Source organism: Octopus bimaculoides, chromosome 1 (genome assembly GCF_046866305.1).
Source record: "Octopus bimaculoides isolate indiv1 chromosome 1, ASM4686630v1, whole genome shotgun sequence".
In the NCBI taxonomy this organism is placed as follows: domain Eukaryota; kingdom Metazoa; phylum Mollusca; class Cephalopoda; order Octopoda; family Octopodidae; genus Octopus; species Octopus bimaculoides.
The window spans coordinates 65,644,000-65,657,652 of record NC_142928.1 but is presented as its reverse complement, the minus strand read 5'-3'; the positions used below and the strand labels follow the sequence as shown (position 1 = coordinate 65,657,652).

Below are 13,653 nucleotides of genomic sequence, written 5' to 3'. Positions count from 1 at the left end.
AAAAAAGGACATTCCCTCCCATAAAACCTTAGAATATTAAACTAGTGAAAGTAAGAATGAAAACTAACCAATATATATAAATATATATATATATATACATATATATACTACATAGATTGTTTTACTGTTATTATGTTTGACTAAATAAAAGAAAATACAGGAAAACAAAAAGCTTATCTAAATACTTGAAAGAGCAAATGGATCATCAGCATCTGTAACATTTAAGAGTTTTTAGTTTGTTTTTTTCTTTAGAAAATAATATTAGAAATATTTAAAAGATAAGGAAAATATTTTCCAAAGAGGCAAAGGTTAAGTTATCAAGAATTCCATCAGATTGCTTATATTAAATAGGATATTACGAAATTCTTGGAATAAAATAAAAATGGAAACGTTTAATTATGTAAATTAACCAATATATTTTCAGTTTTAGTGATATCATGACAACACAAGATTGAAGATGTGTGTATATATATATATATATATATATATATATATAATCTATACAGCCAAAAACTATTTTACTTTTGTTTGTGATATTTTAGGAAAGATGCTGTTATTTGGCTAATTGACTTAACTGGAAATAGGAGAAACAAGTTGATCTTTGCCAATGAGAATAGTGGGTTGTGGAATCAGGAAACAAAAACTGTCTGAATGGTCCATCACAGAGACTGCCATTCTCACTAGCTGAAGTTGTACCATTTTCCATAGGTATTGGCTGGTTGATGTGATGTAAGTTATATTTTCTAAGTGACCCCACTTTATGTAAAGATTACTTAGTATTCCTGGTCAATGGCCATACTATTGTGACAACAATTGTGTGTGTTTCAAACAAAAGCAATAGTACTTGGCTGGTATCTATGTTTGACAGTAATAATAATGACAATGATGTTTAAATAAAATGTAAGTGGCAATCCTTTCTTTAAACACTAATGCAATAAATTTTATAGAAATTCTCTTTACTCTCTGGCAAGGATCTTAGGGAAAAAAATATAGTGATAAATTTATTTACCAAAACATAATTATAATAATAATAATAATGATGATTTGCAAAATATGATACTCATTTTATTGAAAAGAAAAACAAAAAAATTAGGATGTTCAAAAATGTATTTGAAGAAATCTTTTCTAAAATGGAATAAACTTTTGGAGAATAAAATAATTTGTAATTATGGTGTTTAAAAGAAAATATAACAGAATACTGAATAGATACAGTGATTATGAGATGATGACAATGATAATAATAATAATTTCTTAAGTACGAAATCAGTTTTAAGGGAGATAGGAAAATGGGATGCTGTGATGTCCATACTTTTCCCACAAACATAAGCAGAATCAGTAAAGATTTGTTTCATTCTCAATCAGCAACTGAAAGCTGGGCGACACATGATCCCCATTTACCCGAGGACTTACAGCTACACCATTTGCTCATCACAATATTTTTATAATGAAGGCAAAGTTAGATTTGCTTATGAATTCATATAAAGATATTTAGAAAGCCAATAAAACAAATTACAGATATCAAATAACTTGAAATAGCTGGCTAAATGATAAAAAAAAAAAAAAGGGCAGAGGAGGATCAGCGTTCACTGATTCTCTGAGTATTAATGAAAAAGAAATTTGATGAACTTTTCCAGAGTAACTGATACTTTTCATAATGAGCTGTCATGGTAAGCACCACAAAAACTCCAAACCATTATCTGTTTACACCATAGCACGTGAGGATGCCATTGTCTGAAAAATATAAAGATGATATTCATAAATATTTGTTCAGACATATACACTACATAGATACACTGACATGTATGTACATTAAGATTGACACACATGAATGCAAAAAGACTGACACACACACACACACATAGAGAAAACACTAACAAATACACACAAAAGATTGACAAGCATATACATAAAGAAGAGCATGAAACATAGACACAGAAGATTGGTACACTGGCATGCACGCACGCACACACACACAAGATTTGAGACATATACACATAAGATTGATACATAATATTTATGTTGTTAGTACAAGAAATAGAAAGTGCTTGATCTAAAACTTTGTTGTGTAAAATAAAGAGAAGGACCCAAAATTTTAAGCCAATATAAAAAGAACAAAAAAACTCCCCCAACAAAACAAAACAAAACAAAACAAAAAAACCCTCATACAACCAGTCTTATTTCTAAGCTGACTAATCACCATCATGGTTATGTCAGTTTTTCCATGCCGGCATGGGTTGGACAAAACTTTTTTGGAGCACTGTTTTAGAACCAGATGCCTTTCCTGACATTAACATTAAATTATTCTTCACAACATGCAGGAAAAAAGCACATGTTAACTGGAAAAATACACCATAACTATACTGCAGACTATGTCAGACACAATTTTTGGATTCAACATAATGTGCCAGTTATGACAAGAGGGGAACCTATCCATTCTGGTATAAGCTGGGAATTAAACTTTAAAACAATCACTATCATGTGCGTTTCAGTTCAGTCTCAATGATGTTACCTATTCAGACAAAAGAGGCAAGCCAGTAAGAGAGCTGCTAAGTGGTTGTTTAACCTACTACAGATAGCAGCCAAATCTTCCTCATATCACATCCTACCATTTCCAACTAGAGAACACAGGATAATGATATTCTAAATACATTATGTCTGAAAGACAGGATGGTATTGGCTGGAACACTTGGTCACAGCTGACCTAGGCTAAACACTACTATCACCAAATAGATACAATACTGGACAGTCCAACAAAGAGATAGGCACTTTGTCTCCTTTTCTAGCCTTACATTATGCTCATAAAGACATAACACTTTGCTCAAAATAACCCAGTCTATAGAGTAGGAATATTGACAAGTTATATCTTGAGAGGAGTAGAGCTGAATTCAACACTTTCTGAGATAGACTAGCTTTTCTTCATAATGAACTGTGTGTTCTCATTCACAGAAAAAAACCCCAACACATTGGAGATAAGTAAGCTAGGTGGGAGGAAAAGGTCTTTTCTATAATTTGTTTCCCTATTACATTTTATGGTTTAGCTATAGAAAGAGAGAGAGAGAGCGAGAGGCAGTCTCAAACTTTTTGCAGGGCTCCTAAACTTGTAATAGAGGAAGATATTGGGTTATTGCCAGAGACAAAATCTGGTCTGAATGCTTGCAGCAGACAAGACGCAATCCACTTAAAGGACCTCAAAGACCAGGTGGCAGTGCTGTTAAAGTAGGCAGCGGAGGTCAGCCATCCAGGAATAGATATGGTTCAGTTGATGATCTTCTGCAGTTTCCAATTACTCTATTTCAGTCAAGGGTTAGGAAGAACTGAGTTTAAGCTAAAAAACACTTGCCAAAAGTACCATGAAGGGGGACCAATCTTGGAACTACTTTATTGCAAAGTAAACTTCTTAGATGGATTTTCATTCTTGAGCAGCTGTGAAAGGAAATTAGAATAACAAAACAAAAAAAAAATTTAATCATTGTCATCATTTAATGTCCATGCTAGCATGGGTTGGATGGTTTGATAAGATCTGATGGGTCCAGGGACTGCATTGTACTGTCTGCTATGCCATGGTTTCTAAGGCTGGATGCCCTTCCTAATATCAACCACTAGAGAGATCGCCCTGAAACTTGCAAGCCTACAAGAGTCTCTATGCTAGTAGGTTAAGGTATGACAGAAATGGGTAGGGGAGTAGGGGAGCTACATGGCTACTTACATTTAGGAGAGAGAAATGAATCAGTAGTAGCTGTGAAGACAAATAGTGATGGTAAGATGTCTGGGTGGCACCTCAAGGTACAAGGCAAGTAGAAGTGAGTGAAAGGGGAGAGACAGGGGAGATGGGAGAGGGGAGGTAGGCAACGTCTGTAAGGATTGAGTAGGGTTGAAGGGTGGATGAGGTGGGTGGGTGGGTGGGTGGGTAGGAATTGTCAATGGTGCTTGAATTAAGGAGATACCGGTATGCAAGAAGGGAGCAATAACAGGACAGTAATGATGATGCAGTTGATGTGGGAAAAACAAGAGATAACATGTTCGGGCAAGCTACAGGTGGGGGCGGGAGACGGAGAGAGAAACAAAGAGCGAGAGAAAGTCAGGTGTAGTGCAAGATAGAATATGGTGGTCTAAGGAACAATAAATTCAAAAAAGAAAAGCTGTCATTTCATCCTTATTAGAATAAATCATTTTATTTTCTAATATCAAAACTTACCTGACTGATGAGATTTACACCTGTCAATCCCTCAATAACATGTGGCAGTTTCTCCATGATTTGGAGGACTTCGTTAGTCAGTTTAGCTGCACCGATTTCGCTCTTTCCTGTAGAAACCATGGTTACCTTACGGCACTGAGCCAATGGTGCCGCAATTTCTGCAGCAATCTGTAGTGGAAGACAGAAAAATACATTTTGCTTTAGAAATTCATAATTTGATAATTTAAGGTGCTGATGAGGAGATTCAATACTAAAAGTAGAGTTAAGTTTATTATAAAAAATATTACACTGGATGCTAGCCTAGCAGGAACAGAAAAGCAACATCTCTAACTTTATGCAGGGCTTCCAAAACTGGTTTAGTACAGTTGGAAGCAGTGTATCAAGACATCAAGTTATTTTCAGACCAGAGATCGGATCCAAATGTTTGCAACATTGTTAACTTCACTAAAGTCACCTAAGAGTTACATGTTGTTAAACCGAGTGATAGATTAATTTCCTGACACAAGGGCATGTACAGTTTATTTGATGGGTTTCTGCAGAGTTTTGCAGGGTTTCCATTTACCAAATTTCAAGGCTATTCTAGAAAGTACAAGATACTTGCCAAAATGTCTTACAAAGCAACAGAAACTGGAAACATGAACGAAGCAAACTTCTTAACCATACAGTGGACATGCTTGTAGCATTATTTATAAGTATATATTACAGTAATACTTGGAAAAGTTTAGAGGCTCATTGTCACACCATCTAAACGCTTAATAACTTTAGATAACCCCACACACTGTAATCTAATGTTAAATTAAACAAGGTTAATTAAGATCTGGTGTTGTTATAACATTCTGATACAGGTTAGACTAATCAGTTTCAATTAGGAATACACAGGCCTACTGACCAATAATTCAGTTGAAAATCTGCACTGAGAAATTCAACAAAAGTGGCAACATCTGAGATGAAAGGTCCAGGCTGACACTTTTACTTTTTTGAAAAATACATTTAAAGCCATCCTGCATGTTTTTGTATATTCTCTCAGAAATAAATCCACTCAATCAGGATATTTTGTCTAAATTACTTTTGTCTGCCTCTCTGCAAAGCTTCCAGGCAAAGTCCTCAGCAAACTAGTATGTTATTTCTGAAACTTCATTATTGGATTAATGGCATGTTGTGTTGCATTTCTTTGTTCGTAGCAACCATATCTTACTTTTAAAAGGATTTACAGCTTGAATGAGTCACACTTTTTTGCAAATAACAATGAGGATGTTGTGGCAGAAGTTATCTTGTCAGCATTTTCATGATTGTTCTAATCATTGATATGACCTAGTTTAAAACTTCACCAAATACGGAGACAATGGCCAGCTTCCAATTACTTGGGTACTTGAAATTTTACACTCAGTGTGATGTTCTTCATTTGTACACATGATGAACATTTAGTACTTGAAGTTGCAGGCTGTTTGCCATTCATGATGGTAAGAAATTGTGTGAACAAATTGAGTGTTAGTGAGAGTATGTACAAGTGCAAATCATATTTTAGTATAGAATTATAATAATAATGTGACATTATTCTACAAAAAATATCAGTAAAGAAACAGAAAACAAACACACAAAAGATGCCTAAGTACTAAACAAGGTAGTGTTAAATAAGCAATTATCGTACACAAATAAATTAAAATGATGTAGTAACATCGTTAAACATCAAGTATAGTTCTGAGAGTGGCTTACCTTTGGAAGAGCTTCCAGGATCATATCGGTTTTAGCAGCGTCCTCATATGACTGCCAAGCAATAGCTTTGTGTTTCATTTGTTCAGCATCGGCCTTTGCCTTCACTTGAATAGCATAAGCTTCAGCTTCGCCTTTCATCTGAGAAAATAACATTTTATAAATGTGTATATATATGTGTGTGTGTGTGTGTGTGTGTGTGTGTGTGTGTGTGTGTGTGTGTGTGTGTGTGTATATATATATATATATATATATATATATATATATATATATATATATGTACACATACATACATACAGGTCGTCCTGACATTAAGGCAACCAAAGTTTCGGGCTTTAACAACTATCAATAAATGTGATAAGATATGAAAATCATACATCATTATAAAAGCTTAGTGTGTCTTCTTTTTGTTTCTGACTAAATAAATTCCAGATTTATAAATGAGATAATGGATATAGACCGAAAAACAATCATAACCCTCCACAAAGGAGGTAAAAGTAATACAGCTATAGCAAGAAAGTTTAAAATTAACTGAACAACTGTCTGGAATATTGTCAAGAAATTTCATTGCTGGTTGACCTGGACAAAAAAGAAGTGTGTGAACCCCTCAGTCTATCAAAAGTAACCGAGAAAAGACATAGTAAAAATAAGCTGAACATCGATGTATTGAGTGCTAAAGGAGGATCCCAGGACCCGGTCCTACAAGATGATCTACTGTCATGAGTTCACACAAGATTATAAAGCCAGGAGACTGGAGAGAAGCCATCTTATCCTGTGTCAGATTGTTGAAGGAATGCTGCCCAAACTGGTGTTCACTGATGAAAAGAAATCTGACATCGAACAGACAGTAAACCACCAGAAATGACCGACTTTGGAGCGTATTTGGCTCAAGTCAAGGGTAGACTCATAAATCAACGTTAAAATCCACAGTCAGTTACGGTTTGGGTGGCTGTGACAGTCACTGGAAGGTCTGCCCCCGTTTTTGTGCCCTTGGGTATTAAAATTAACACTCAGCAATACATTAGTAACATTCTGGAAACTGAACTGCTTCCATGGGTGAATGAGCACTTTCAAGGTGCACCTTGGAGTCTCCAACAGGACTTGGCACCATCCCACAACTCCAAGCAGACACAACACTGGATTCAGGAAAAAAATTCTGTTATTCATAGGCAAGGATGTATAGCCCTCAAGAAGCTTTGATTTCAACCAGTTGGATTTTTCAGTTTGGTCCATTCTGGAGACGAGGGTCTCGAGAACATCACGTTTCGCTCGATGCTCTGAAGGCAAAACTGAGCCAGGAATGGGCTTTGATTCCACAAGAACAGCTGCATGTTAAGCATTCTCACCTAGACTTGAGGCTGAGATTTGAAACAGCGGTGGTCATATAGAATAAATATGGCAGGGTCATAATTGTGTTTCCGTTATCACTGCAATGCTCAGATCCGAAATAACAATATTTTGCTTTGGCAAAATTGAAAAAAGTTGGTTGCCTTAATTTTAGGACACTCTCTGTGTATGTGTGTGTTTATATATATATATATATATATATATCATCATCATCATCATTGTTTAACATCTGTCTTCTATGCATGCATAAGTAGGACTATATATATATATATATATATATATATATAGGAAAATGAAGAATAAGGCAGAATGCTAAATTGGAAGCATGTTTTAATAAAGATTTCAAATTGGAAGCATGTTTTAATAAAGATTTCTAACCGGATTTCATTGCGAAGCAAATTTTCAAGAAGGAGAATGAAAATGTTTTTTTACAAAGTACAAAATGAAGAAAATAATATATAAAAAAAAATAACTATACCAATACACTATATTGTCTTTGAGCTTTTGAATTTCAATGGTAGTTCATGTATATAATGGTTGGAAAAATAAGGATGCATGAGAATTGAGAGTTGTGTTAGGTTTAAAAAAAGGGTTAAAAGTTTGTGTTAAGCAGGAAGTGTGGTGTCAAAACAGGAAGTGTGTGTAAGGGGAGACAAATCTTTTTAGTTGGAGTTATGAACTCTTTTTCAACAGGAACTTCCTGTTGAAAAAGAGTTCATAACTCCAACTAAAAACATTTTGTCTCCCCTTACACACACTTCCTGTTTTGACACAACACTTCCTGCTTAACACAAACTTTTAACCCTTTTTTTAAACCTAACACAACTCTCAATTCTCATGCATCCTTATTTTTCCAACCATTATATACATGAACTACCATTGAACTTCAAAAGCTCAACGACAATATAATGTATTGGTATAGTTATTTTTTTATATAAATTTTTTTTTATATATTATTTTCTTCATTTTGTACTTCTTTGTAAAAAACATTTTCATTCTCCCTCTTGAAAATTTGCTTCGCAATGAAAGCCAGTTAGAAATCTTTATTAAAACATGCTTCCAATTTAGCATTCTGCCTTATTCTTCATTTTCCTATTATTTCTCCACGTGCGGTTAACACAACCCCACTATTTACTGACATATATATATATATATATATAATTAAATATGAACAAATTTAATTCAAACAATGAATAAAGATTTAAATGAATTAGAAGAAAAGTGGCACAGTTTATAATGATGAAGACCTTTGAATATACAGTAAATCAGCCATATGGAGCATACAAGCACTCTAAAGATGGATGCATTCCCCCCAAAAAGATGTATGCATCAAGGAACATGCATGCACACACACACAGTCTCTCTCAAAAGTACACACACAAACACAAACTATTTTGATAGAGAACTGGTACCAACCTTCTTAGCAGCAGCATTAGCTTCAGCTTCAAGAATAATCCGGTTTCTAAGAAACAAAATATATTTAATTAATCTTTAACCTTTTAGCAATTCACTCCACATGTATATGCCTTCAGTTTGTTCACAGAACTGCACACTACTTTGAACAGAAGAAAGACTGAGAGACCAAATATATTTGGATACACAAGAAATGCCACATGCTGTAAGGTTTAATGTAATTAAATTAAGTCACATTTTGTCACAGTATCATCATAATGAACAGACTTTTTATAAAGTATCATGTGCTCAAACAAGATGTCATCATCATTTAGCATCCTCTTTTCCATGCATGCATGGATCAAATGGAATTCATTAAGGCAGATTTTCTATAGTTAGATGCCCTTCCTGTTGCCAACCCTAACCTGTTTCCAAGAAAGGTGATATTTCCTCATAGCTAGTCATGTTTTTCACAAAAGACTGGAAATTAACAACCTTACTTGTATGATGATAACACTCATTTACAATCATATGTCTATTTGTGGCTGGAACTGGATCTAAAGAGAGAATATGAAGAAACTTGAACTTGCAATGCTCAAGTACTTTATTGCAAACATTCAGTAACATAGAAAATGATGAGGCTTTGATAAATAGCAACATAATTTTAATTACATATCACACCTCGCAACATACAGACATCTTTGTTGTGTCCATAAACATACCAAGTCTTTCAGTAAAGGTTGTTTTGAGGTTTAAGTTGAGCTTATATACATATTGTTTACAGCATACTGTGCACATTGTCTTTTTCTGAGAGTAGGCTAAAAAGTGGTGAAGCTTACCTTATCTTTGACAGTACTAAGCAGTTCAGGGACAGACATCTGGTGGGAAACAGCAGCTTATTGCAGGTTTATTTAATGTCAGAGGCAGAGAGAAATAACTGCTGTGAGGCTCTAGCTTAAGGTGAATACTGTAAGCCTCCATTTCTCTTCTGCTCAAGTCAATACAGATAATTAAACATTGATGGATACTACTGATAGAGTCAATTACCTAGTCACCATGAACAGAGCTATCTGTTAATGAGCGATTAGCCCTCCTAGTTTTAAGCTGAAATAAGTGGAAGTTGCAGTGTTCCATGTCACCCAAAAGGCCATCAGCAGAATTAAGTAAAATAGCTAAGACCAAAAAATTGAGCACAGGATTGAAATCTTGGCTTTGTCAGGAACTTACCATCTCTGCCAAGTTATGCTGCTTACCAAGCTATGTTGATCATGTTAAAACAACCTATTTTACCATATGTGAAATATTAATTTCTCATCAGGCTGTTTAGTTTAAAGTTTACCATGTGAACTATACATTTGTTATAGTTTTCTCACCTATTAGCTTCTGCTATCTTCTCCAACCTATATTTCTCAGCTTCAGCAGGTTTTCGGACTTGACTGTCAAGTTCTCGTTCTCGGCGAATAATTTCCTGCTCTTGAACAGCAATTTGTTGAGTCCTTTCAACCACTACAACTTGCATGTCTTCTTCTTTGATTTTTTGTTTAGTCTTAGCAGCCTACAATGAAATATAACAGAGTTTCACTTCAACATTCAATCCACTCAATTCATGCTAACATACACTATGTACAGTAATCTTTGTTTCTTTGTTTGTTGGAGTAACTGATTTTACAGTTAGATGAAATTTTAACTGTTAACAGTATAATTCCAAAATTAGGACTGGAAACTATCAGTCAGGTTGACTACAGACTGAAGCACCTACCTAGGTACACAACACAATACATTTAATTATGTTTTCAAAGCCACAACCATTTAGTCATTAACTGAAAACCTTACTCTTACAGCCATTATACTGTACATAATACCGAAATATAAATCTTTAGTACACGATCTTTAGTTCTTAATTCTTTGCAGCTTCATCATTTAATGAGTACACACACACATCCACATATGTGGATGCAACCCTGACCAAATTGGGTTAAGCTGTTTGCTTCACAATCATGGGGATACCAGATTCAATTCCAATGTGACATTTTAGGCAAGTGTCTCTTACAATAAGGTTGGATGAACACCATGAGAGATATGACAGACTGTAACAAGTGGTGAGACTGTTGGAAAAAAAAAACACATTCAACCCATATATACATGGAAAAACCAATGTAAAATGATAATAATGATGACACATTATCATCACTTAATGTCTGTTTTCCATGCTGGCGTGGGTTATTTTGACTATGATTAGCTTCATGTTTTCAGTCTACCTATCTTGTACAAGTTCCAACCCTCTTTTCTTTAGTCTGAAATTCTTTTATGTTATCTGTAACAAATTTCCATATTCATTCAGACCCGATTTCTTAAGATTATTTCCTCAAAGATGGATGTGAAGAGACAATAGCTGAAAGTAGAGCTTTGCATAATCACTTACTTGTCATGAAAAGCTCTTTACTTAGTTCATAATTGATCCTGAGACTAATTTAGTACCTCAGTACATGACTAAATAGAAGTCTTTCATAGATCATGTGATTGGATTTCATGAAAAAATTTTTCTTACAAGTCATTATGAAATAGAATTGTTTGTTCTTAGTCAAAAGATTTTCTTACTATTGTTTTCAATAACAACTGTGAGATACCTATGTAAATTTAAACTAGCATAACTCAGAAATATCTGATGAGCAACAAACCATAACATTGAATGGGAAAAAGAAACTTACTTGAAGATCGTAAGCCATATCGGACATAGCTTTCTTAGAGTTTACTTCTTGATCATAAGCGGCTTTCTTCAATTCAAAATCTCTCTGAGCTTTGGAAATTTCAATATCATTGGCATAACGAGCAGCCATCTTTTGTTCATCAGCTTTGGCTTCCTGTAAAAACATTCATTGAAAAATAATTATGGAATGTGTTGAAGTAGAGCAAAAATATTAAAAATTTTTTTTATAAATTACGGATAGTGGGGAAAGATTAAGTGTATACTGGATAATATAGTCAAAGGAAAGAGAGTTTCAGTCACTGGATTATGACTGCTGGGACACCACCTTCAAGGGTTTAATATAGTGTGATTCCCAAAGGAGATTCCATCAAACAATTTTGGGGTTTCTTGAGATAACATCATGTCTTTTTATTAAAAAAAAAAAGATTCATCATTTTCAAAATAGATTATTATAATGATGTGTATATCCTAATGTATACATAAATGTGGAACAGTGCTAGAGGGAGGATTTTGTCTCAGAGAAATTTCTCCTTTAGAGATTGTTTTAAAAAAATTACCTTACTCAGAATGACATTAGTGAGCTGTTAGACATTGGTGTTTCAGCTATAGTAAGCTAAGTTGGAACTTTTTCTTTTATATAGAAATCAGTATACAATACATTTACTGTATTGAAACAACATCAGATTAAAAGTACAATGTGTATACCTTATAATATGTATATAAAAATGTGAACTCTGGTTTATGTGAATAAATTCCCTAAAACAATTTTGTTTCATTTAAAGTCTTATTCATAATTAGCAAAGCGAGGAGTTGTTTGTAAAATATGTACAGAGGTACTAGTTACAAGATTTTGGAAAATTAGATAAATGTCCCTCAACAAAATAAGTTATGGAATCACTGGTTTAGTTAATTATATTGACCTCCACTTTGAGAACTTGACTGTAACTTATTTTATCAACTTTGGAAAAGCTGACTTGGGTTGGATTTGAACTCAAAAAATATAAGAGCATCAGAAAAATAACATGTGGTATTCATACCATGTTATTTTACTGATGCTCTACCAATTCAAGGATTCGTTGCCCTATGTAATGATCACAACTGGAATATCTTTGGTGATAGGTAGCTGAGTATCAGGGTAGATCTGGCAGCCAAAGAATAACTGCCACCAACACTAGGGTTATTACGTGGCAATATTTCATTTGATGGAGAATGTAATTGCTTATAATCCAAGATAGCAGGAAGGCCCTTTCATTTAAAATTAATCACTTCAAAATAAACAATGGTTAAAATATTGTTTAATATCAGTTACACTATTATTCTGAACTTCTACATCACAAACAATCAAAACAGGAGACACTACATCCATATGTTACACAGCAGCCAGTTTTAAATGTAGCTTTAACAAGGCACTTAAAAGCAATCATTTTTCTGTAGGGTTTACTGAAGATCTGCAGCCAGCTCTGAATAGACTGATGTCAAGGAGTTATTTAAATTATCATCATCTGGCATCTTTCCATAGTGGCATGGCTTAGATGGTTTGACTGGAATTGGTAAGCTGGAGAGCTGCACCAAGTTCCAGTCAGATTTGACATGGTTTCTATGGCTGGATGCCCTTCCTAATGCCAATAAATAAGAATGATTCAATTAGCATTTTAATTTAAGACCATTTCATCATTTACAACAAATTTTATGTCCTAAATTGAGAAATTAGAAATTAAATTTGATGATGACAGGAAGTTTAAGGAATCTGAGCCAAAATGAGTCAGTAGACTACATAGAAGTTCCTTTCTTGGCCCCAATTAGACTCATTTTAGATCATTCCATCATTGTAGCTCATTTCATACATTCACATTCCACCATTGTTTTTTAACCATACACTTGAGTGCTGAAGTAGTTCTCGATGCACTATGAAGAAAAACAGGGTAGTCATGGTGGAAGTGTGGTCGAATAGGTTGGCCTGGGGGTAAACAATAGCAGCAATGACAACAACAAAAGTAAAAAAAATAAAAGGTAAAAGATGAGTTGTAGGTGGCTGATCTTACAAAGGCAATACAGAATGCATATAACTAGCAGATTGACTGTCTCACAACAAAAAAATACCAGGCCCACCACCTTAAAAAATCTTAAGTCTATGAAAATAGACTTAATCTTCTTTTGATTGCTATAAATTTAGGACTGATTTTGTAAGAAATTGAAACCGAAAAAACACATATATATTTATATATATATATATTTATATATATATATTTATATATATATAATGTTAATTCTCTAAATGAAGTATTAACAGTAACTGCACGAT

At 34.1% G+C, this 13,653-nt stretch overlaps 1 protein-coding gene across 8 annotated transcripts in view; it reads right to left on the bottom strand.

Annotated features, from left to right (window-relative positions):
• Positions 1–1,043: 1,043 nt before the first annotated feature.
• The window catches only part of LOC106877504 (flotillin-1), an 89,992-nt gene continuing 77,382 nt past the window's right edge, over positions 1,044–13,653 (bottom strand). For 3 of the 8 annotated variants that reach the window (XM_052967216.2, XM_089351873.1, XM_052967227.2), the window contains 7 exons: positions 11,353–11,505; positions 10,018–10,199; positions 8,669–8,714; positions 5,909–6,046; positions 4,196–4,363; positions 3,341–3,423; positions 1,044–1,731 (listed from right to left, as the gene is read on the bottom strand). In XM_052967216.2, the coding sequence (XP_052823176.1) occupies positions 3,379–3,423; positions 4,196–4,363; positions 5,909–6,046; positions 8,669–8,714; positions 10,018–10,199; positions 11,353–11,505 (732 nt within the window). In that variant the 3' untranslated portion in view covers positions 1,044–1,731; positions 3,341–3,378. The remainder of the gene's footprint in view (positions 1,732–3,340; positions 3,424–4,195; positions 4,364–5,908; positions 6,047–8,668; positions 8,715–10,017; positions 10,200–11,352; positions 11,506–13,653) is intronic. The other 5 variants (XM_052967223.2, XM_089351879.1, XM_089351891.1 and 2 more) reach the window with 2 other exon arrangements.